This window comes from Ptiloglossa arizonensis, chromosome 5 (genome assembly GCF_051014685.1).
Source record: "Ptiloglossa arizonensis isolate GNS036 chromosome 5, iyPtiAriz1_principal, whole genome shotgun sequence".
Classification (NCBI taxonomy): Eukaryota; Metazoa; Arthropoda; class Insecta; order Hymenoptera; family Colletidae; genus Ptiloglossa; species Ptiloglossa arizonensis.
Window position 1 is genome coordinate 21191547 of NC_135052.1, and position 27432 is coordinate 21218978.

Here is a 27432-nt window from a genome sequence, read left to right on the forward strand (position 1 = left end):
GTCCAGTTTACCGTCAAAAATGAAACCGTCGCTGCTATATGAATAATTGCTCCGGGAATAAAATACTGCAAAACGTTCATTAAACGAGCATTGAAACAATCCGCGTTTATATCGTCAATCAGAAACATCGTGACACATAAATTTCAACATTACATCGCATCTCAAATTTATCTACGAAGGATTAGGTTATGTTGAAAGAAAAAAGAAGAAACCTCAATATTGCTTAAGTGTCCATTATTTACATTTCTGTTTCTCCACGTAAAACCGAGAATTCCCAAAAAGAAAAAAAAAATTCATAAAATTCCTTCAAAACGGAAAAATTTGAAAATGATCGATACCTCGTTACCGGTTACTCGCATAACATCCACACACTGTTTTACGTGCAATTAGTGACGATTAAAAATTCCGTTGTAGCTCCGTTCTTCGCTCTACGAGGCGCAGCAATAAAGAAAACACAATGAGGGAAAAAATCACCGAGAGCGATCCTTTCCTTGGTCCTCGGGCGTGATCCGTTTTCCGTCCGCTTGACTGTCACAGAATCCGTCGAGCATCCTCGAGTATCGATTCGCGCGCGACGTCGTCGCTTTTCAAAAATTTACGTCACCCGACGACAAATCGCGTGCGATCTCGCGGTTTCGGGGAACGATCCCACTGATACGTGTCGCTCGACGTTGATTCCCGCTCGAACACCGATTTCGATTGAATCTCGATCCCATTCAAACAATCTCGTTTGCATTCGAACAATCATTCGCGTTCGAAAACTCGTTCACATTCGAAAACCTCGTTTCAATCAAATTTCGTTTACATTCGAAAACTCGTTTCGATTGAATTTCGTTTACATTCTAAAACTCGTTTCGATCGAATTTCATTTGTATTCGAACACTTATTTGCATTCGAAAACTGGTTCACATTGGAAAACTCGTTTCAATCGAAAACTCGTTTGCGTTCGAAAACTCATTTCAATCGAATCTCGACTGCATTCGAACACTCATTCGTATTCAAAAATTCGTTCGCATTCGAAAACTCGTTCGCGTTCAAATACTCGTTTACATTCGAAAACTCGTTTGTGTTCGAATACTCATTTCAATCTAAAACTCGTTTGCGTTCTAAAACTCGTTTCGATCGAATCTCGTCTGCATTCGAACACTCATTCGTATTCGCAAATTCGTTCGCTTTCGAAAACTCGTTTGCGTTCGAATACTCGTTTCAATCGAAAACTCATTTGTGTTGGAATACTCGTTTCGATCGAAAACTCGTTTGCGTTCGAATATTCGTTTCGATCGAGAACTCGTTTGCGTTCGAATACTCGTTTCGATCGAAAACTCGTTTGCGTTCGCACACTCGTTCGCGTTCGAAAGCTCGTTTCGATCGAATCTCGTTCGCGTTCGAGAACCTCGGCTTCGATCGATTCCCGTTCGCATCGGAGCACTCGCTCCGAGAATCTCGTTCCCCGCGAAACAAAATACCTCGCGCGAGTTTCACTTTCGAGTTGATTGGACACGTATTGTCCTCCGATCTTCGACACCACAACCGACAACGACGAAGAGGCGGTGTCGAGGATCCGTGTTCCACGTACCTACGCGCGAAACGGTTTCGAAATCGATCCCGTTTGTGTCACGGGATGATTCAAGGCGGTCGTTCGAACGACACCGAACGAAACTCGTGGCAGATTCACGGGTTAGCCGCTCGCCGATCGAGCAACGCCCACGGAGTTACACGAATGGGGATTCCGGGGACAGTAGAGGAGACACCAGACGGTTTCCCGTTTGGTGATCCGTAAGCTATTCGGGTCAGTGAGCACGCGAGTCGTCGAAGCAATCGCTCCAAAATCGGTCCATGGTGTGGTAAAGGTGAGGAGAGACCCCGGTCAGACCGTGCGCCTCATCCGTGTAGCTCTGCTGCTCGAACATGATGTCCCTCGCCACCAGTGCCTTGTTCAGGACCATGGCTTGCTGGTAGTGGACGTTGTCGTCCCCCGTGCCGTGTATCAGCATGAACTTTTTACCACGTATCCCCTCCACCCTTCTGGTGATGTCTGTGCGGTTGTAGCCCTCCAGGTTGTCATCGGTGGTGGGGAGGCCCATGAACCGCTCGGTGTAGATGGAGTCTGCGATTGATCAGAAACGAGACGTTCTAGAGACGAAGTCATACCCAATCCTCTGCGATCACTTTACCAAATTATCATCTCGGAGACGAAACGTTATCACGGATTACAATACCGTGTCCTCCATAATTACATAACGACTCAAATACACGTGCCAACTAATACATCGAAACTCGTAATACAAATGAACTTTCCACGATGCGTATACAGGGTGTTCCGAAATTTCTGGCACAAATTGAATCGGAGAAACTCTCTGGCTCGATGTGACACGGAAATATACGATAACGAAATTGTATCGGAGATTTCGTTTTCTGAGAAATCTTTGCTGAGAAAAATTTGGAAAATTTTATCTGATACATGTAGACCTAATTGTACGTGTGCACACTGTGGGCAAATAATTTGTAATACAAACGGGGTCAGTGATGTTTTACATATATAAAAAGTATCTCCCCGATCCATTTTGTACCGTAAAATTGTATATAGACCACAGTTATTCTGATCGTTTTTTTAAATTAATTCTTTATAATTGTATTTTTAACGAGGTTTTGTATGTATCGCGGTAGAAACAAACTTTAAACGCGATTTTCTCGAAACTATGTTTCAGAGAATGATCTCCACCGTGACTGGAAAAATAATTAAACGGTTACCCGAAATTTTATGACGAATTAAATCTTGTGGAATATTACAGATATTTGTTTCTAAACGGAGAAACAGTGGGCCGAAATTTGCTCACAGAAGCGAGAAATGGAGTTGGGTAACTAAGCTGAGACGATGGGTATAGCATGCCTCGGTGACCTTGAACGGCCAAATGATTCTGTTTCGACCGCAGCGGCGCTTAGCAGCTGCGTAAGCCGACGCAAGCTTATGCGTCATACGGTAACAAACCGCGCGTGGAAGTTATAATAAATTACCATAATTACCATCCACTGCATGTACACCGTAAGAAAATTACCATAATAAATCCAGGAGGCCACAGGTGCAACTGATATGCCACACTTGAAAACTGAGTCCACATCGGTGGCTAACACCATGGCCGCGGAGAAACCACCGTAGCTCCATCCCCATATCGCGGTTTTGTTTCGATCGATCCAGGGATGCATCTTTTGCAGTATCCTATTCGTCGAACAATAACAGTTGGCAGTTTTAAAAAATTCCATTGAAAAAAATTCTTTAACAAGTGGCTGAAGCACAAACGACTCGATTCCAAGTTGAGAACCATTTGCGCACCCACACACCGAATAGAAGAATTCAAGTAGAAAGAAAATACTAGAAAAGGTAACACAATATTGTTCCTCGTTCCCGAAACATTTTCTTAAATCGTCACTGTACGAATGGCACGGCGCAGCCTCGTAATTACACAAATTGGTTATTATTATTTTGAACCACCGCCGTGCAAAAACAAAGCAGACACTCACGATTCCACGAGTACGGGATTATTCGCTCGAAAGTACCATTTTGCGCAAAGTAGCCATATTGAAAATGCTTTAGACCCTCTCGTCGGCGGAATAAAAAGAGACATTTTAAATGAAACTCCCGCAGCACCAACTTCTTGCGTACGCGCTAACTTTTCACACACACATATACACGTACCTAGCACAAAAGTTTCAGATAAACAAATGACCAACCGATGTCGAACTACCAGTACCTTTATCTCTCGTAACCGTACCTCCGAATGATGATTTTATGAATTCAAGACGCAGGATTGTCATTGTACACAAACGGGACATTACCATTCCACGTGGTAGCATTCTTTCGAAACATTGATCGCGTGCTTGTAGAATAGAAATGGTTCCTTTGCTTGTAGAATAGAAATGGTACCGCGATCCGCGTAAACGAATCAATGGTGCCGTGTTTATAGAGGAGTGGTACACGGGCCCGGTGCTGGTAAAACGAAAGCAAATTCGGTGCGTGTCAAGTGCTCGGAACTAACGACGGGGATCGATGTTTATCGAAACGGCACGGAAACGAGATCGGGCAACGTCGCGGCAACGTTGCAAAAACGTGAATCTACCTACCGAGTGACAGCTATCTGATCCTCGATTTCCACGGTGCCTAGGCGTCGGTATATCTCGAACAGCATCTTGCTGCCCTTATAGGCGGACCCGCGGCCGTCGATGTGACCATAAATGACGCTCCTGTTGGTCGCCATGTACGACTTGAAACCGTTCGTGTTCGCCTCGGTGATTCTCACGGTGTTCGGGCCGGAGTACCTGGAAAAACGATCGGGGAACATGAGCGCGTTTCGACCATGCTCTCGCTCGGGTGTCGCGAGCTTCCGCCATGAATTATTTGCACGGGAAAGTGTCGAATATTTGTTCAACCTCGACTCTGATTCTTTAGTCGTATTTTACAAGCGAAGTGTGCGAACTTTTGGAAGGTGATTTTTATCGAAAGAGAATTTTGTCTTGAGAACACATTTTTCTTTTTTAATTTTCAAAGTTTCAATACTTCTATCTGAAATATTTTGGAATATTCCTTGAAATTTAAAAATGGGTGGTTCGTCCCTGAGAATTAAATAATTGAAATGTATATCGTGGTGCTGTATTATGTATTGTAGATAGTGTATCAAAATTTTTATTTGTTTAAACTCTGCGGAAGAATTGTTACGATTTTAATTAAATTATATCTTGTACGATCTATTGTTTGTTTCGGGTCTTCTTTAGGGAGACAGAATGTGTTGCAGAAACATAGATCTGTGTTTATATAGACTAACATTGTTTTAAAAGACAATGACAATACCTCGGTGTTGTTGCCAATATTTCTCAAGCTCGACTATATTTATTTCAAATCTATATTTCTGCATCAATTGCACGTTTAATAATACTATATTTAACGACTACACAATATTCTCTCCTTGAAAATTAAATGATCTTAAAGCAGTAGCAATGAAACACGACATAATTCTTATATCGTCCCAATAAACATTTGTGCAAAGTTTCGAAAAAATCAGTGTTCGACAATTCACAATTTTTCCTCGTTAGTATCTCTTACATATTTTCTCCTCTTATTTATATTTGTTTAAATATTAGGTTGTTCGGAAAGTCATTTCGTTTTTTTTTTTTTTTTTTTGATGAAAATGAAACACGATTTTTTTTAGAGTGTGTAAACATTTTATTAAATTACATATTCTCTATTTTGGAAAACGAAATGACTTTCCGAACAACCCAATACGTTCAGAGTCTAACAGGAGCATAAAAGGGCGGTACCTATTCGCGCGAGCCAATGTTTATCGAGAGGCGGTCCCTCGCGAGTACAAGTCCCGCCCACTGGCTGCGTGGAGGGGATGTGGGACCGATACAGAGGGACGTCCGAGCTTACAGAATTGCACACCGGTGACAATCGCCAATTCCAAGCCTCGAATCGTGAATTACATCTGAATTAGGTTTCATTTGTGTCGTTTAGGTCGGTATCGAATCAATATTCGAGTGAAAGAAGTGAAACACCGGACACACGTTCGATAAAAATTCTAAAATTCAAGACAAATCAACTTCTGGATCTTCGATACCTTTCTCGATCGGTTAACCGATTGCACGAATATTTCTATCGGATCTCCCTCGAAAATAGTACGTTCCAGCATCCAGTAAACCCGTCCTTTGATCCGTCTTAAGAGGAGAGATGAAAAGAAGGCATAGAAGAGATTAAATAAAAAAATAAAAAAATGGAAGAAGGATCGATCGAACATCGTTCCTACCGTGCACAAACGGATCCGAAGGGTTCTAATTTTAAATGGAGATCGCGATTCTCTTTACGCGCTGATCAATCACGCCAGACGTCAGCCTAATGGCACCACGGCCGGTATTAAGTGTCTGCTCCCAGCTCAGACGGTGACAGCTTGAATGCGAGTCTTTGGATTAAGTGGAGGCTTTAAAGAGCTACACAGTTTTGCAACACTCAAACATTCGCGGCTACGAATTTCGTACCCCATTTATTCGTAGGTGGTAAGTCGAGCAGTCGAATGAATGCCTTTCGAACGTGATCGATGAGTGAAAATAGGCTGCGGAGTGTCAGGGAGGGTACGTCTCGTCGCCATTCACGCAACGAGTGTACTTAAACTCGTCGATTAACCGACCCTGCTTCTTACGAAAAGTGGTCTTAAACAATCCCCGACGCGATAATACCTGCAAGGAACAACCACCAAGTGTCCTTACCCTATTCTCAAATCAGGTATATAGAAAGGTCGAACGCAAGACTTGTCAGATTTCTAGGGAAGACCACATCAGGTTTGTAGGAAGGCCAAAAATAAGGATTTGTCGTGTTTACTCTATACAATATTAAATAATACCTGCAAGGAACAACCACCAAGTGTCCTTACCCTATTCTCAAATCAGGTATGTAGAAAGGTCGAACGCAAGACTTGTCAGATTTCTAGAGAAGACCACATCAGGTTTGTAGGAAGGTCAAAAATAAGGGTTCGTCGTGTTTACTCTATACGGAGAACTCGAGTTTAAGGCAAACTACCCCCGAAAAGTTTCAGTCCTCCGATACACGTTAATTAGGTGGGGCTGGTTTCGTTATCACAGTTCGCCTTTTAGGCGCGTCAATTAAAACTTTCCCATTACACGTGGATGAAAGAACGTTCCATCGTTCCATCGTTTCCAACGAGTTACATGTTGCGTGTAAACTTCTACTTTTCGAGGTGTATCAAAAATGGCCAACCTTGGTGGACCTTTTGCTCACCGGTTACCATCCAATTTTCAGCGATCGTAATATCCACCGTATCAGGATTTACAACTTGTTCAATCAACTACCAATTACCAACACCCGATACGGCCCCGTAAATTTCATCTATGCGCTGTACTTACACGTTGATCAGCAGGGGGTACGATTTTTTATCGTCGAAATCGGGCGGCAAGTATAGCCTCACGTTGCTGTCGTAACCGTTCACTCTCACATCGAAATTCTTCACGCGTGGCTGCTTACGAGCGGCCAATCTCCGTCTCAGGGATCGATTCTCCTCCCACGAGTACAGCAGCCTGTGATCAGCGTCGAAAATCATCACCGTAGGTGGATCGGGTCCCGCGCAATTCAACACGTAATACGAAGAGTCCGTGGAGAAGAGCGCGCTGGAGTAGCTGCAATTGTTACCTGGGAAAGAGCGACAGAGATGTACGACGAGCTCGGTGAAACTTTTCTACAAATGAGAACGTACTCGATCCGCACGGTTACTCGAGGAATACCGAAAATCGATTTTCTCGAAAATTAAGTTCGACGTCGAAAGAAAAAAAAAAAAAAACAATTTTACTTCGTACTTTGCGTTCACTTTTGCGCGAAGAATACCGTCCGGTGATGTTATACTTTGTAGGCATGCTGTGCGAAAAAAATCGGTTATGTATAGTACGCGCGCGAGAAGATTGCATCTGGAGTTAACCTAGGTTCTATTTGTTCGTACACTTTCCGATCTTGTTTGACACGTTATGTATGCTCTTGCATTAAGTATGCAAGATTTTGCTGCATATTGTTCAAATTCGATCACATTTTTTAGAAAAGATCGATTATATACAATACGCGGGCGAGAAGATTGCATTTGGAATTATGATGCGATAATTCGTTGCTTGGATTATCGATAAAGGCATGAATTTCAGTTAAAGGAATGAAATAATAAAGAATAACAACATTAAGTATGCAAGATTTCGCTGCATATTGTTCAAATTCGATCACATTTTTTAGAAAAGATCGATTATATACAATACGCGGGCGAGAAGATTGCATTTGGAGTTATGGTGGGCTCTAGTTGTTCGCGTATAAAACAGATACACATTCTTTTTAATATTGTATAACACGTTGCTTAGATAATCGATAAAGGCACGACTTTCAATTAAACAAATGAAATAATAAAGAAAATATGCATTAAAGTATGTAACAATTTTGCTGTAAACTTTTCAACCCCGATCGCACCAATAGAAGTTGAACCTACAGTACGCGCGCGAGAAAATTACTTACCAGAATTATAACAGATTCTATTCGTTTAGAAACCATCTTGCAAAAAAAATATGTATCTATTCAGTACGCGTCTGAAAAGATGGCTCCTAAACAAATAGAACCCGCTGTAACTCCAGAAGTAATTTTTTCACGCGCAAACTATATATAGCTGTATATAATAATATATAACTATATATAGCTCGACCAGAGCTGAGTTTGCAACAAAAATTGACATATATCAATTCATGTTTCCTTTATCATTTCGCGTACTTAACGAAATATTCTCCTACTTTTTCAACTACAGAAGAACAAAACAATCGAACAAAAACAATCTCCTAACCTCAAATATCAACATCATAACTATTCTATTGCATTCTATTGGGTTGTTCGGAAAGTCATTTCGTTTTCCAAAATGCCAAAATGGAAAATATATAATTTAACAAAATATTTATACACTCTAAAAAGATCGTATTTCATTTTCACCAAAAAAAAAAAAAAAAAACGAAATGACTTTCCAAACAACCCAATATGATCAATATATATTGCGTATCTTTACATATTTTTTCCCAATACAATTCATTCGAATAAAGCCACGGTGGTGGGGATACACTCTCGGTGACCTTGAGCGGCCAATAGATTTTTTCCCGACTGTAACATTCATCTTGGCACGTATTCAATCGACTGTTGAAAATTTTTGCAACGTATCGTACAATTGTGTCGCAAATTATAATTTTCAACATTTGCCATAACATACAAACAATAATCTTGAACCTAACCCTATCGCGCATCTCGAATCAAAGTTATCTCATCACTATCAGTTCCCTTCCTCAAAAAAACTCACCTTCGGGTGTACGGACATTACAGGACAAGCAGTAGGGGTCTTCACTGCCATCCATTGGCACCGAATACAGGTTTCTTTGCGATGGTTTACCGATCCCAGTCCCGACATAGTACAACCTCCCCCTCCGTTTATCCGAAGCCACGACAGCGATCACCTCAGCCTCGCCCAAGGTTATATCCGAGCCATTCGACAAATAAAACGATCGATCGTATTCGTATACGTGGTATTTGTGTATGTGAATGAAACGTCCTGCTTTTGTGTCATAATGCTGCATCCCTGGCATGTACATGTAGACATCGGCAAACACCGGAGGGAAGATACGTAGCCAGCCTTCGGGTTCCTCCAGGTACAGAATGTTTTGGGTGTATCCTGTGATGGGTACCGAGACGTCGTAGAGAACCAGTGCACCCTTGTTCTGCACACGATTCGTCCAAATGGCCAACACTCGGTTGTCAGTCCACATGACAGTGTACAGAACATTATCCCTGTCGAAAATGAACTTGTCGATGTATCATCGGTCACAGATTTCGATTACGGTGAATCGGTTTACGTACGCCATTTTGTTTTTTTTCACCACAGTTCGAAAATCACAGGACATTAGTATACTGAACTGAGATCAAAGAATAATGAAAAGGTTTCACGGAAAATAATTGTTTCTTAGATTTTACAGGTGTAAGATTAAAAGATATATGTAATAACTTGCATGAAATTTTGCCAATATCGTTAACAATGATTGGATTTTTTTTAGTTTGTATGTATGTATATATAAATATTTATTATTGACAATATTCGAATTGAATATTCTTTTTTTTTGTATTAAGAGTGAACTATGTCTGTGAGTATGTGCAAGAATAGAGCAAAATAATTTCAATAATTTACAGTAGGTAATATTTGTAACAATGGGTGTCCCATGACTTTTCGACGGGAGTGTAGAAATACCTACGATTTGAAAAAAATGACGACACGGATCGAGTGTCAATAATATAGATTGTTCCACAAATGTTAAAATCAGTTACAAATATGTCGTTCGGTGAATATCTCTGAATGCAAATATTAGATTGTTCGGAAAGTCATTTCGTCTTTTTTTCTTTTGGTGAAAATGATACACGATTTTTTTAGAGCGTATAAACATTTTATCAAATTATATATTCTCCATTTTGAAAAAACGAAATGACTTTCCGAACAACCCAATAGGTTAATTGTTCCATGTTTCGTTTAAAAAAATTATCGTAAATTCTGCCAGAAAGAAGCGTCGGTAACTATTTAAAAGAAAGAGTTTACAATACTAAATTTTCAAGCGTTGACTGTGTCTTCCATTCGTCATTGCAAATAATCGCATAAGCATCTGCGTTGAGCTACTACGTTTACACTGTTTGCCTTCGAAAGATAAGATATCTAAGAAGACAAATGAATTCATTCGTGTCGAGTTCGTTCACAGTTGTACCAATACGATGCATCGACTAAAATAATCGTTCCACGACACAGTGAGATACTTACTCGCCAACAATATCGATAGGTGGCTCCAACGTAGGCAATTTGACGGACGGATTCATCAGATCGACCACGTTTAGGGTTACGCTCGGATTTGGACTGCCAGCCTGAAAGGAGACGATAACAAATCAGAACAGGCTATTCGAACGAAGAATGAAAACTCGACGAGAAACTATAATAAAGTTCGTGAAATTGTTATCGAGCTCACCATTTGGATGGAATAAAATTATTGGATTGTTCGGAGAGTCGTTTCGTTTTCCAAAATGGAGAATATGTAATTTAATAAAATGTTTATCGGCTCTAAAAAAAATCGTGTTTCATTTTCATTAAAAAAAGAAACAAACGAAATGACTTTTCGAACAATCTGATACTTTGCAAGTTCACGTTCCAATTGGATTAACCTTGCGTCGATATGGCTACAAAGACAAACGATTGTGAGAGAAACCAGGGATTAAACGAGAGATAACCCTTTTCGTTCGTTTTAAAGCTGGCGACGAGGACAGTCGGCCGAACCGAGCTCCCTAATCTGGTCCTTCGACAAAGACTGCCTCCATCGTTGGACAAATTGGGCAAAGGGACGAAACTGGTTATCCAATCCGACCAATGGGAAATGTTCTCCTCGGTACCTCGCGTTTTGGCACAAAGCATTTTCACACAGGGTGTTTACAAACACGTACAGGTCGTTTGAAATGATCACCGAACGGTGAGAGAAGAGCACAATGAAATTTTCGTCATTTGTATCGGGAAGGAAAAGAACTCTCTTAAAATTTCCAAGGTCGTATCAAGGCCACTTTGTGTTTTTTGAATATACAATATCAATATATAATTATCAATATTATTTTCCTTTGAATCTAACTTTTAGTGACCTTGGAATTCTATTAAATTTGCCAAGGTCGTATCAAGGTCACTTTGTGTTTTTTAAATATACATTATTGTATTGGTAGATATACTTATGTACCAATATATAATTACCAATATTATTTTCCTTTGAATCTATCTTTTAGTGACCTTGGAATTCTATTAAATTTGTCAAAGTCACATCAAGGTCACTTTGTGTTTTTTAAATATACTTTACCGTATTGGTAGATATACTTATGTACCAATATATAATTACCAATATTATTTTCCTTTGAATCTAACTTTTAGTGACCTTGGAATTCTCTCAAATTTTCCAAGGTCACATCAAGGTCACTTTGTGTTTTTTAAATATACTTTACCGTATTGGTAGATATATTTATGTACCAATATATAATTGCCAATATTATTTTCCTTTGAATCTATCTTTTAGTGACTTTGGAATTCTATTAAATTTGCCAAGGTCATATTAAAGTCACTTTTCTACAACTGTAGATCATTGCAGTCCTGCAAACATGTAGAAGAGGGTATAAAATAATACGTCAGTTTAAAAAAATATTAATGACCTTTGAATGTCCTTGGTGCTTTAATTTGGTATCAAAGGAACATCGCCATATTATCTGACCTTGGAAAATAAAATAACTTCCAACCCAAAAACTTCTTTCTATTTTTAAAAATATACCAGCTATCCAAATGATCTGTTTCGAATGCCACTGTAAGGTTGTTCAATGTTTGTTGTCGTTCGATAAAACTTATCGAGCAGTACAGTACTAGATTGTTCAATATTATCGAACGATATTTTTATCGAACTACGAAACTTATTGAACAACCTATTATATATAAGAGAATGACGAGTGAATATCCAAAAAGGTGTCGAATGAAGCAAAAAGTGGAGGATGGATTAGTAGAGGGGGAAAATATTATTTTACAGCACACGAAGAGGAAGAGAATAACCAATAGAGATAGAATGGTGACGAAAGGAAGAATCTACGAGCAAATGTTGAATCGTAAAATTTTGAAGGAGGTAAAAGAAGTTTGAAAGAAGAAAGAAGAGATTGACACTTCGAGCTCACCTTTGGGTATTTGATCTTCACCTCCGTGGGATATTGATCCTCCATCCTGCCTGGTTTTCCATAATACAAAATCACGGCATCTTTCACTTCGGTGTCGTTGTAGGTCGCGAAAGCGAGGTGACTTCCATCGGGAGAGAACCAGAGGGCCACGGAAGAGGCCAATACTTCCTCTGGGAACACACCGATACACCGATTGGCTCGGTCATTAAGCTACGCCCCGATCAACATTACCCCCAATCTTGCACACCAGTAATGTACGTTTTCGATCGAAACGCAGAATGCTAAAATTCGTTATAAAATACGTTTCCACTTATCTCGAGTGTTATTGCTTATTTGTAGAAAAATAAACGAACAATACTCGACACGAGCGAATGCTATGTATTATATTTAAAAAAAAAAGGTGTAAGGAAAAGCTTTCTACGAATAAAGATAATATATAGTACAACATTTTAAAAATGGTGTAAAGAAAAATTTGTTGTGAATAAAGATAATATATAGTATTATGTTTAAAAAAAGGTGTAAAGAAAAGTTTTTTTACTAATAAAGATAATATATAGTATAACATTTAAAAAAAGGTGTAAAGAAAAGTTTTTTTTAGGAATAAAGATAATATATAGTACAACATTTTAGAAATGGTATAAAGAAAAGTATTTTGCGAATAAAGATAATATATAGTATAAGATTTAAAAAAAGGTGTAAAGAAAAATTTTTTTACGAATAAAGATAGTATATAGTATAACATTTAAAAAAAGGGGTAAAGAAAATTTTTTTTACGAATAAAGATAATATATAGTATAACATTTAAAAAAAGGTGTAAAGAAAAGTTTTTTTACGAATAAAGATAATATATAGTATAACATTTAAAAAAAGGTGTAAAGAAAAGTTTTTTTTACAAATGAAGATAATATATAGTGTTACGTTTAAAAAAAAGGAGTAAAGAAAAGTTTGTTTACGAATAAAGATAAAATACTGTCGATCGTGCACCATGTTACATAAAATTGGACCTCGAGAAATAATACTTGCTCAATATTGTTTTAAACGTTGATACTGACAGACGCTTAATTGTTCAACGCACTTCGACATTTTGTGAATTCATACGATATAATTTTCCTGTTAATCATCGAAATAGATCACTTCGTGGTCACACTGTATATTGATGTCTCTCGTCGAATCTTTGCCTCACCTTCGTAAACCCAATCGGGTACACCGTTGTAAATAGCACCTGGCACACCGGTGTACGTCAATCTTTCAACATCGCTGTTTTGAATATCGTCGTCGTTGAACGTCTGGTAATAGATGTCATTGTTGAGAACGTAAACCACAGCGTTCATGGTGGGCGACCAACAGGCCAATGCCAAACGTGCGCCATCTGCGAGCTTCGTGTACGTTCTAGGTAAACGAAACGACTATAAACGATTTAAAGGAACTCCGATCGGAAAATCCACGCGATAACGGTCTACGAAAAAAAAAGAAAAAAAAATCGAACGATCGTTGTTTCTCGAAAAACTGTCCTTCGACGGTTCGTGCTCGAGCACGAACATTGACAAACGGGCCACGATACAACGAAACGAACGTTAATATTATCATTATTGTGGCAGAATTGCCGCATCGTTTAGTAATTCGACTTATCAGCTGATCGTTAAAATTATCTGCGGAACGATTGTGACACGAGCTGCGTAACACTCACTTGTATTTAATGCTGTACACGGTGAATCTCTGGAACGACGAGTACCTGAAACCCTGAAAATCGTTGAAAATAGTTCCTTGAGTTTCCCTCGGCGTTCATTCCCGTTTCTTCGTGAATTGTTATGTCGAAATGTCAATATTGTACCGCAGTATTGCCGGTAATATTGACTTCTCTTACGAAATGTGTTTGAACTTTGGTAATATCCGGGCGATTTTGCATTTATCGCGAATATAAATTCTATTTGTATATGTATTGAATGTTCGGTAACAGGGGTCTGAAAATTTAAGAGACGATTCTAGATGGTAAAGTAAGACGAAAGTCAAGAATGACAAAATTTCGTTCGAGCCTTCGTATTCGAATTATTAATTGTTGAAGACGTACGCGAAAAGTATTGGTAGTGAGGATCGCGGTCACGTGTATCGGTGACCACTCCCACCGGGAGTCAGCTGACGTCACATGACGGCAGTAGTGTGAGTACCCCACGACCAATACCTTTTGCGCACGTTTTCAATAATTAATAACTCGGTAACGGAGCTTCAAACGCATTTTCGTTATTCTTTGTTTTAGACTTGTTTTGGCCCCTAAAATCGTTCTTTAAAATTTCGAACATTTACTGTTGAATAGTATAAACGCAAATGTTGAAAATTATAATTTGCGACACAATTGTACGATACGTTTAAAAAATTTTCAACAGTCGATTGAATACGTGCCAAGATGAATGTTACAGTCGGGAAAAAATCTATTGGCCTCTCAAGGTCACCGAGAGTGTATCTCCACCACCATGGCTTTATTCCAATGAATTGTATTGGGAAAAAATATGTAAAGATATGCAATAAATATTGATCATCAACAGAGTGGCTATCTTGTAATTTTTTCATGTTGATTTCTATTCGAAAATTTATCCAGTATTATTTTCAATGCGTTTAAGTCGTTGAAGACTTTAACGATATTATTTTAATCTCCTTCTTTATAAATTTAGTCGAACAATGTAAAAGCCTGCTGAGTGTGTTCTCCTGTGTCTGATTCGAAAATTGGAATACCTATACCTAACGTGAATTCTTCTAATGACACTTTTAATTGAAAAATTTGTTCACATTTATATTGAGCCAAAAATTTACATAGTCAAGTACGCAAAGATTTATGAAATTACCCAATAGAAGCTATTAATAGCGGCACGAAAATGTGATCGATGAATATGAATTGTAGTGGGGAGTGACCTTGAGCGGACAATACCTTTTACATGGACCTGATGTCGTTTCAGCTTGCATCTCGATCTTCTCTATCGAGTTGGCCGAGAAGCAATAGAATAAAATAATTGAAAATATTTTGATACTTACGCTGATGACATCGTAGCTGATCAGAACGTACGACTTGTCGTAAGAAATGCTTACTTTATCGCCATTCTGAAAAATTATATAAAAAAACATTTTCATTGACTCGATCGATGTTATTCCTAAATGATCTCATCGAGCAAACATACAATTACACGTACGTGACACGTAACGAGAGGATGTAAAAAATCGATAATAAATAAACGAGACACACAGACAAGGGAGTAATTAACAATTAACCTCATCGACGTAGAAACAATGAGATATTGATCCTAAAAGATCCGCAGACATACGAGATAAGATCGAACTACTAAGGCTGGACATTCGAATCAATATTTGAATGATCAGGAACATTGATACAATACAATTGATTTCGTGCCAGGTTATCGGACGCGTTACGAGACGACAAATCATAGATTGTCTGCCTCGACCGATAACGCGATATTAGTTTGTCGATATCATCGATCAAGGGTCAATCTTGACGTCGTGGATCCAGCAAAATAATTCAGTGATTGAAATATATTTCGAGACAGAAATATCGACAGTTCTAGTTATCGATTCAGGCTGGAAGCGATGAACAAATTAATTAACTAAATACCATGTATTTTATAGAACAATCATTTCGTGGTACAACTAACCGATGTGGTAAACTAACCTAAACGTAAAGTTATTTGAGTACGCGTTACATCAAGTATTTTGAGCAGCACTTTGTTAAATAACGGGTGTAGTTTTAAACGCTATTCAACGTGCTAACTAAACGTTGTTTTACAAAATGCAAATGATTTCGCAGTTTGGAAAATTTAACGGAGAAATGTCGAATAACGTGTCTCTTAAATCAATATCGTTTGTTGATTCACCCCTGAAAGTGGACACTGTAATTCACCATCGAGGATCTGAACCGTACAGAGAATTTCCGTACGATTGATTAAACAGAGTTTTGTTATTCGTTACGTGCTTGCTATCGAGGAAAAGGAAATCGATGATCAATTTCATTGATACGGTGTGAAATTTAAAGTGGAAAGAAATTGAAAACTTACGAAAGAATTTAGTATAGATTACTGCATACGTCGATTCTTTTTGTATAGGCTACGATTTTGTTTAACGTTATTTAAACAATAATTCGTCCGTCACGGGGAAAAATAGCACGGTTTGTTTTTCGAACGTCGATTGTTTAAGGAAGAGACTAAAATTTGATTGGAAGAACTCGTTTTTCAAGTTTTCGGAGATCTTGTTCATCGATTCCAAGCCACGAATGTTTGCTTGACATACTTTTGCATTTTCAACAATTCAAGTTTCTTAATTTAATATCCAGAGGCTTCAGTAATCCCTTGAATCTTACTTCAAACCTCGACAGTGTGGGCTAACTTCTCGAAAGCTCAATACACAAAGGAATTGGAAAGCCTTTTTGAAGTCGTATTACTCGACTAATTAGGCAGACATTGGGGAAATTATAATAATCGAAGTATAGTCAACAGATAGGGAAAAGAACGGAATGGACGTTTGGTCGTTACTTACACGCATTAATAACAATATTTTAACGTGGCTAAACATTGATAGAACGAATTCATTGAATTACGATATTCGAATACTGGTGTGACATTCGAATATTCGAATATTTCAAATTTACTTGTATCATTCCAATACCCAAAAAATATTCTAGCATTAAATTATTCAAGTAGTCCATGGCCTAGTTTCGAATACCAAAATTTGTCAACGTGTAAATTAGTTAGTCACTCATAGGATGAATTAAATTATCCTAGTTAGTCACTCATAAAATTATGATATTCGAATACTTGAACATTCGAATGGCACTTGGGTACTCGAATATTCGAATGGTAACATTCAAATACTTGAACATTCGAATAGCATTCGAATACTCGAACATTCGAATACTTGAACATTCGAATGGCATTCAAGTACTTGAACATTCGAATACTTGAACATTCGAATACTTAAACATTCAAATACTCGAAAATTCGAATACTTGAACATTCGAATGGCATTCAAGTACTCGAACATTCGAATACTTAAACATTCGAATGATTGAACATTCAAATACTCGAACATTCGAATACTTGAACAATCGAATGACATTCGAGAACTGGAACATTCAAATACTTGAAGATTCGAATACTCAAACATTCGAATACTTGAAGATTCGAATACTTGAAGATTCGAATACTCGAACAATCGAATACTTGAACAATCGAATGACATTCGAGTAGTCGAACATTCAAATACTTGAAGATTCGAATACTCAAACATTCGAATACTTAAACATTCGAATACTTGAAGATTCGAATACTCGAACATTCGAATACTTGAACAATCGAATGACATTCGAGTACTCGAACATTCAAATACTTGAAGATTCGAATACTCAAACATTCGAATACTTGAAGATTCGAATACTTGAAGATTCGAATACTCGAACAATCGAATACTTGAACAATCGAATGACATTCGAGTAGTCGAACATTCAAATACTTGAAGATTCGAATACTCAAACATTCGAATACTTGAACAATCGAATGACATTCGAGTACACGAACATTCGAATACTCGAACATTCGAAACTTGAAGATTCGAATACTCGAACATTCGAATACTTAAACATTCGAATACTTGAACATTCGAATACTCGAACATTCGAATACTTGAACATTCGAATAGCACTTGAGTACTCGAACATTCGAATAGTAACGTTCGAATACTCGAATATTTCAAATTTACCCGTGATATTCAAACACCCACAAAACACTCGAAGATTAAATTACTCAAATAGTCCCTGCCCTAGTTACGGACACTAAAAGAGCAGAAAGTACAACTTACCACGACCCACGATTTCAGTAGGATCCTGCTGGTCCCCGATGTCGCATTGAATATACGAACGTCACCAGACTCATCGAAATAAAGGATCTCCGTGTCCGTTATCCAGGTGCCGTTGAAACCGTTCGCCCGGAAACTTTGATCATAGGTCTCCTCCAGACTGAATGGAACGCTCCTCTCGTTTAGATCGCTCTCTTGGACGGAATCGTGTCTAGGGGCCTCTTTATCGTACACCCGCGAAACTGCGTAGAGAAAAACGTGAATTTCGTGAAAACGATCGAGACAGACGGGACAAGAGATAAATTGATGACGAAGGGAGCTCGAGAACTAGGATAAATTTATGAGAAGAAATTGAGAAATTGAGAGGACAGAGGAGAGGGAGACAAAAGAGACTAGAACGAGGAAAAGGAATAGAACCGTTTCAGTTTGAACAGATGTCGATCTCCGTCGCAAAATTGCGAGACTTGCTGAAATTTGGTATTTGGAGAACGGCTGATGATCAATTTTCACCGTTATCGATCGAAAGTTCGAGTACACCTGCGTCACCCTCGTGTTTCGATCACTAGAGACGAGACAGGAAGTCATCCGCGTACAGACCGTGCGGAAATCTCGTAGTTGCATCCGTTCACCGTGTGTTTCGAACGCCTATAGGCGTTCGTAGCACACCGTGGACCGATCGAATGGACTTAGAGACTTAGAGTGTTAAAAAAAGGAAAAAAATTTTTGTAAATTACATGTGTAATCGAGAGAGTGTTGCAGAAGTCTCTCTATAACACGATCATCCATTCGTCGAAAGCGAATATATTCGCGATAGTAAAATTTGTGAATTATTTCCTCGTTCGCGCATATGCCCGAACTTTCGAGCGGTATTGAATCGACACTTAATTGTCGCTGCCGCTAATTCGCATAAAATATCAATTTCAACGTGTCAGGCCAGTGTTACGCGCGAAATATCTATACACGGAGTTCCAGTGTTTAATTCGACAACAAAGCTGATATCAAAACAGGACGAATATGGGTGACAATTGACGTCGCCCCGGTTACATGTCTCGATGTACAAGGTGTCTTTTTATACGTGGTGCGGTCAAGGGAAGATTACTCTTAAAAAAAAATAAAGAGTGTAGAATATTATTTTTTGCAAGGTGTCGTTTACGAGAAAATTTGTCGCGTTGAATTATATTACATTCCTTACTAATACTACTGAAAAGGTAAAAATGTTTCAAATATAAATTCCATAAATTGCATTTACGTTCCAGAACTTATTGTTCAAATTTTTTGTATCGTCTACACTATCGTTGCATTGCGTATTTTGGAACACCCTGTTCGCAAATATCTTCGTCTAAAAAAAAAAAAAAAAGAAAAACACACAAAGCCATCGATACGTTATCGATCGATAAACAAGATTTCGAGTTAACTCCGGACACAATTGAACTTATCTCGCGACAAACAACGCGAATCGCTGAAGAGCATCAGCCTACCCTCCTTCGGTCTGAAGACGTCCAACTGCTCCAGAGACGTCCGGACCGTAAGCGGCTTAAGAAGAGCGCGATTATCTCCGGAGAGAGAGACAGAGACTTACTGGATTTTCCAGCAACAAAGACGGCCAGGGATCCCTGCAGCACCAGCAGCTGGAGAACCTGGAAAAGATTTCGTTCCCTGTGAAACGCGACCGTGGAAAAAATCCTCCGCGTAACTGGAATTCCACGCCTCCCCAACCCCCACTCCTCCGTCTGTCCAACCGGTCGCGTGCAGCGGACGAGAGTGGGGGTAAGCGAACGAAACGCGGGAATAGTAACGAGACCCTGAGACGCGTCTTGAAACGATAGAATTAATTAGGTATCGATAATACCCAAGTAATTCGATACCAAAGTACTGTATAAAAAGTATCGAAAGGAGAGACAGAAAATATTTTATTCGAATAATTAACGAGTAACGAAAACACCGTATAGTATTTTATCCCCGATATTTATCTCGTTAAATGGTCATTTAGATTAGATTTTATTCGTTGAATGTGAAATATAATTTCATTTAATAATCTTTATCGATCGAATGACGAAGCAGAAGTTTAATGTATGTCGTTCCTTGTACGAAATTTGTATTCTTGGTAAATAGAAAACTTGTTTGTGTTTGATTTAAAAATATCGTGATTATTGTGTACAGTATTGGGTATTGTAGGTAGAATTCTGAAAAGAATTGCGAGTCATATTGGATCGGACGTTTTAGTGAGCCTTTGTAAGGCCTGCGACTAACAAGGGGACATTGCGAAATGTCAGACGCCAATTTCGATAAAACTTTGGACAAATGTTCATTGGGGCAAGCCAAGAACCATGCTGTGTTTCCTTCCAACTACTTTTCAACTCTAAAAGAGAGACCAGTCGTTAAATTAGAATCGCTTATTTCATTTATGATTGTGTAAATCTTAAATGACGATAGATATTAAAAAATGTTTCCAATAAAAATTGTACCGTTTCTGAAGCCCCGTGAATTAATAAGAAACAATATTAGAAAACATATTTCCTCTTGCACATCTTTCCGTTAATAGTCATCGATTAATATCGATTTTGTTTCATAATTTGAAACGAAAGAATATGTATAATTTTTTTTTTAAATTCAATACGGTGAGTCAACAATACGAGGAATATGTTAAATGTTGTAATAGCAACATTATATTTAGTGAAAAATAAATCTTTTTGCCTAAGAAGAGATGAAGCTACTATTAATCGAATTAAATAACAAAGTTTTCAATTTTTGCATACTTTAAAAAATACACTATAAAAATAAATATATATACATAATTACACATTTTAGGGGGAGATAACGTTTGTTTTGTTATAATAGTAACATTATGTTTAGTGAAAAATAGATCTTCTTGCCTAAGAAGAGATGAAGCTACTATTAATCGAAGTAAATAACAAAGTTTCCAATTTTTGCATACTTTAAAAAATACACTATAAAAATAAATATATACATACGTAATTACACAGTATATGTACATAGTTACTGAACCACGTTCCACAACGTACAATATAAAAATAAGTATATATACATAATTACACATTTCAGGGGGAAACAACGTTTGTTTTTTGGTTCGATCGTGCAGAAATTGGGCGAAATTTCTTAAAACATTTACGAACAAGTAAATCATGCTTGAACCCATTTCGATGGATTGGTTCCATCGATACACGCGGAAGACCGAAACGCGTTCCACGAAGCGTAAAGACACGTGCCGCGCATAAAAGTTTTCCGTAGCTGCGGCGATAATTCCGCGCTGCGGCCCGAGAGGCAGTAAAATCCGCGAAACTACCGTCGCGAAATTACCAACGCCCCTTTGGCAAGGCTCCTTAAGCTTTGATTCGAGGAAATCGTCGCGTGTTTTAACCCCCTCGCTGTTTAATAAAATGGACGAAAAATGAACGACCGTTTATTTTATCGTTCAAATTACCAGTACTTGTAATTGAGATATACAAAGTCCGGGGAAAACATGTACTATACGTACTTTCACGATTCCTGTTGCGCAATTACGAACGAGTGCTTCTCGAAACAATAAAACTCGAGGTGAAAGAAAATTTCGAGGGAAAAAATTTTCTTCGCCTAAACGATCGTGAATAAAACCGATATATAACAATTTATTCGTAATATTCGTTCGATCGAACGGTTAAACTTTCACTCTTTCGATACAATGTATTCTATAATTGAAATTGTCATTTTTTATTCAAAGAGCAACCGATTAATAATTTTTCCTTCGTTTGGAACTTTTATACAGGTACATATATTGCACGACTCTGGTTCAGAGACTATCGTGGGGCTGTTTCTTCGACTTTTGAATAAGAAAGTGTCTCTCTGAGCGTCGAAAAGACGAGGGAGGAGGGAGATGTTATGAATCAAAGATTCTGAGAAGGGTTGACGAGGTTTTAACAAATAGCGATTCATTCGTAATGTTTGTTCGATTGGAGGTTAAACTTTTACCCTTTCGATGCGATGTACACGTATAAACATTCTATCGTTCAAATTGTAACTTTATTTAACACTGGAACTACCAATGGTGAACTTATTACTATTTACATCAGACCATATATGTATCTTCGATATTAAATATACAAAAAGGCAAATTAACTTCCAAGTATCGTCAATTGTCTATTTTCATAATCGTCCACAAATATTTTAAGCAAAGAAATCGTTAATAATTGAGTAATTTTAAAAAGTAGTTTCAAACAAGTCGAATTGACCCTTTGTTAATTCCAGTGTTAAATAGTTTATCTTTTGTTCGAAATTTTTAACCACGTACAAACTTTGGCCTTGCTCGGGTGAAAAACTGTCGCAGGGACGCTTCTTCGTATCCTGAGTCAGTAACTGTCTCTGTTAGTGTCACACGAGTGGGAGAGGAGTGGGGGTACGAATCAAAGATTCCGGGAAAGGGTTGACGAGAGCAGAACGAGCAAAGAAGTTCGGCTGCTGGGTTAAATTGAGAAGTAACTTCTCTGTTTGGGTTTAAATCTTTTAAATGCCACCGAGGCGGGTCGCATGAGACGACAAATCGAGTTTGTCAGCAGCAGCATCTCGTGAATGATGCACGCTGACAGGATTCCCAGCTGATCCAGTTAACGGACGCTCGAACTGCACAGTTGCATTCCGCTCGGTGTTTACAACATGGAAGACAAACGTTCGAGATCGAGAACTTTCTTTCCGTCCGTTGACGAATTTCGAATATCGATAGTGGAACTGGCGAGGAACAATCTTCGAACGAAACTCGACACACGGAACGTCGAAAAATATTCTATCATTTTTGTCAATCCGGAAACAAAATTTGATTTTCTTAAAATCACGTTTCTATCAACCCATTCAAATTTTTACCACCACAGATGGCGCTGCCATAGTCGATCAGCTTGTTTTTTTTTATAAATTATTACAAATTTTAGAATGGCTACAATAGCGCCATCTATTGCTTGGCAATATTTTTATTCAAATTTTTATTCTTCGGAAGAAAATTTTGTTTCGCATGTTTCTTTATCTACTTTAGTTTCTGAATCAATTTTACTTTGATATATGTACGACATTTTGAATCTTTGTTAATATTTTTTTTTTTAAATAATGATTAGAGAAATTATTTCGATATGGTGAAACGATATGGTGCAGCATACTTGCATTTTTGAGAATAAATTCATGGAACACACTTGGCACTATGTGGGTCCATCTGTTTTGTCACACTGAACATTTTGCTTACACCTGACGTCCGTGACCCACCTATGAGACACATCGGTATATAGAAACATCAAACAATGACCCTCTCGTGACTCATGTCTGCAAATGAGAGCATCATTCAGTGATCCACTGGAGAGTCATGTGGTCGTGAATCTGTTACGAACTCGTTTATTGTGGAACAGACGATTATTGATACGAGAATAAACAGATTTAACCTCCAAAGTATTAATTGCTTAAAATATTCCCCGATCCAACTATCGAACAAAATGGAGGTACGAATATTCTGTCACGAAGAAGTAATTACACGAATGAAATATTATATTACGTAAAAGCAAAATTTTGTTTCGAATTTCAGTTGAAAATTGACTGACTGCACGAACAGAACAGCTGACGACCGCATAGTGTACTCGATGCAAAGTGGTCACAAATTATGAAGATCTTTTTTTCTCGCGTATCTGGTAATAAAACTGTTTACATTGAAACAGAAACTGGACACATTTTTTACGAATACCGAACTCGAGCAAAATTTTTCAAGGAATTCCACTTTCTTAACGAGCGTCACCTGGAATAGAATCACAGTCGGTTTAAAATGACGAAATCGTGTAAATTTTTATATTTTCTCTCTCTCTCATTGAAAGACAACGATAGCACGTTCGTTTCCTTGGTAATTAAAAATAACGACTGAGAGATATCTTTCGAAGGAAATTTCAAAGAGTTGACCTGATTCAATTTGGCCCATTGATGGTAGATAAATGTTACTTAAAGTTATAGTAAGATTCGTGCATTAATATTTAAACATATTTTTATTCTCAAAGCTTTCGACCACAATATTTTGGTCCCCTTGAGTGTTAAATAAAAATATATCCTAAGATAGAAGAAAAAAAATATTTTTCATCAATATACAAGTATATGACACGTATCTATCACCATGATTTTTCAAACAATTCCAATAATCGAAAGAAAATGTTCATTAAAAATAGAATAATCTTCGACGATAGCGTTTCCCTTAATCCCCAATTATTCCCTTTATTCATTTTTATACCCAATAGAGTTGTATATATCCCAATGATTATCAGTGTCGACCTCTAGAGTAATAACTTTACAAATTGAATCGTTAATACCAAAAATTCATTTCCATTCTAATAAGAACTATTCACTTTCCATTTATCACCGTGATTCATCATGTAAAAAAATCTTCCCAAGTAGAAGAACCACTAAGCAATATTATTTTCCGATGTGGAGCGATTTTTAGGTTATATAACCTCTAAAATAATTTTACTAATCGATACAATTTACGCGATCAACTCCTAGCAACTATAATTGGTTACCGTGTTTCGAAATCGCAAAATCGTTGCTAAATAAATCGCGAAGCAGATGGATCATTCACGGCCCGATTAATACAACGATGAAAAGGTTAGGTAAGAATGTAAGAAGTATAAATGTTTCCAAGCGCAACGGGCAGACGTTTCACGAAACGCTTCGAAAGTTCGCTGGACGAAGTCATTAGTGCTCGAACGAGACGAAGAAACCATTCCCGGCGTCGTTGAACAATTACAACCCACCCTTCCGGATTTACCAGCGCTTTTTCTCTCCGTCGCTTCGTATTTTCGCGATCCTCCTCCAATCGGCTCGCCTCTTCCCCGCGAGTTCTCCTCAAGGATCAGCGCGCCGGGGACGAGTGCATCGTCGACGATAAATCGAGAAGGTTCGGGCCTTCGAAACTTTTCCATCGACGAAACGAAAAGGGCTCGAGGAAAGTTATCGAATCGATGCGTCAAAGGACACCCCTAACCCCCTTCGAACAAAACGGAACATCGCCGAGGGATGAAGTCGATCTCGAGAAAAAGGACGATCTGGCACCGGATCGACGATTATCTTCGCTCGTATTTCACTTTTAACGACGTTGTTTTTCTTTTTCTTTTTTTTTCCTTTTTTCTTTTTTCTTTCGTTATTATAACACGTGCGAGCGCAGTAAACGCTGTTTACGGCTGACGAATTTACAGCGAGGAGATAGAGGCCTTTGATTACTCGCGAGGAAATTTGGCGGGAATTTTAAATCCCACAATGGGTAAATTTTGAGAATTTTTTTTCTAAGTAATTATCAAATGAAAAATGTAGTATTCTTCTTGGGAATGTAGATTGAACTTTCAGCTTCGTTTTAGAATTTTGCGAATGGTGAAATTGTACAAAATGGCGAAGGTATTCGCTGTTCCCCGAAACTCTTCTGGGGTGGAAGATTGTCGTCATAGTGAATGAAAACTGGGTGGTTTGATATATTGGATAAATGATTCTGTACCTTTTTCTTTGTATTCTGAAGGATTCGTCCTTGTTAATGAACAGTAATAAATTTGAGGAAATCAATTATGCGCGGCTTACTCTGAGCCACGTGTCTTATAAAGTGTAGAACGTATTACGATGACGAAATATTGAAATCGTATTAAATCGTGTATTATTAGGTCTTGTAACCAACGACTTGATAAGTTTTAATATTACTAAGTATTAATTACTTCGTTTCGTCCTCGTTTCGAACTATCTCGTTATTAAGAAAAAAAATTGAAGTCAAGATTTAAGTCTACAATTCCACAGTTCGAAACTTTCAAGTTCTACAGGGTGTTCCATTTCACGGGACCACCTCTAAAACGTAGGCAGTCGCTTTCAGATGCAACCATCTTGACATGGTACACTCGTACAAAAAAAAAATAACAATAGTGATCCTCCTTAATTATCCCCACCCAAAGAACCATTCGCCATTCAAATTATTAAACAAGAACTAAAAATATTCGATACTTCGAAAGTGTATTTAATTCTGCAACGAAACACTTGAATCAACATTATTTCAAAGCTTACATGTGTCAAGATTCGTTATTTGCTCACAGAGTCGGTCATCTCTACGTTAAGAGTTCGATAGAATCGAACTGTCACAACTACGTTAAAATTGATCGAATATCGACGTGAAAGAAATCATTTTAAAGCCGGAACATTCTACTTTCCCAATTTACAACGTGGCCCACCGTAAACCAAAAATTAATACTATAAAAAATCTTCACATTCAACAAACCACATGGTTCCACGAGCGAGTGAATAAGAAAGAATACTTCGTATATTATTTCGCGTACGTTCGACTGCTCGAATCGGCTGAAAGAGAAAAAAGAAAAGAATACCAACTCGCGTCAAATTTTCAAAATCGACTTTTCGGAAAATACACTCCCCTGTCCCTGATCGTGTCCCTCGAAGAGAACGATCTACATCGAATCAATCAACATGCCCAGGGACGCATCTTCAACGCAAAAAAAAAAGAATAACAACTCGCGTTAAATTTTCAAAATCGACGTTTCGGAGAAAAAACACTCCCCTGTCCCTGATCGTGTCCCTCGAAAAGAACGATCTACACCGTTTCTACGTCAAATCAATCGACATACCCAGGGACGCTTCTCCAACGCAAAAAAAAAGAATAACAACTCGCGTTAAATTTTCAAAATTGACGTTTCGGAGAAAAAACACTCCCCTGTCCCTGATCGTGTCCGTCGAAGAGAACGATCCACACCGTTTCTACGTGGAATCAATCAACATGCCCAGGGACATATCTCCAACGCAAAAAAAAAGAATAACAACTCGCGTTAAATTTTCAAAGTCGACTTTTCGGGAAAAAACACTCCCCTGTCCCTGATCGTGTCCCTCGAAGAGAACGATCCACACCGTTTCTACGTGGAATCAATCAACATGCCCAGGGACGCATCTCCGACGCAAAACGTTATTCGAGAAAGACATCGATCCATTAATATCCCGATTCACCACCCTCGAGACTTTCTCATTCGAGACGTCAATCCGGAAGAAGACAAACGCACCCTACCCTGAGGACGAATCGTTCGATCCGGCGTTGCCCTTTGGCCCTCGTGCAATCGTATCCGCGTGCACGAGGATCGAGCTTAATTTATTCTCATCCAGTGGCGCTGTTGCCACTGTCTCTGCAGAGGGTGTGTCTCGATAACCTACCTGGTTCCACGGCATGATGAACTCGCGGCACGTTACCCGTCGACGACGATTGCGCTCCGGATCCCGTTTGAACGACGATCGAGAGATCACCGTCGCTCGATGGATCTCAC

The 27432-nt window shown here is 38.4% G+C and overlaps 1 protein-coding gene across 1 annotated transcript; it reads right to left on the minus strand.

Annotated features, from left to right (window-relative positions):
- Positions 1-217: 217 nt before the first annotated feature.
- Positions 218-27432, minus strand: LOC143146562 (venom dipeptidyl peptidase 4). Its single transcript, XM_076310956.1, has 13 exons — positions 27323-27432; positions 19710-19767; positions 18134-18372; positions 15308-15373; positions 13971-14023; positions 13467-13672; positions 12284-12453; positions 10362-10462; positions 8865-9349; positions 6907-7189; positions 4120-4314; positions 3057-3217; positions 218-2107 (listed from the first exon to the last, which is right to left on the minus strand). The coding sequence occupies exons 1-13, from the start codon at positions 27335-27337 to the stop codon at positions 1791-1793; spliced, it is 2349 nt and encodes a 782-aa protein (XP_076167071.1). The 5' UTR covers positions 27338-27432; the 3' UTR covers positions 218-1790.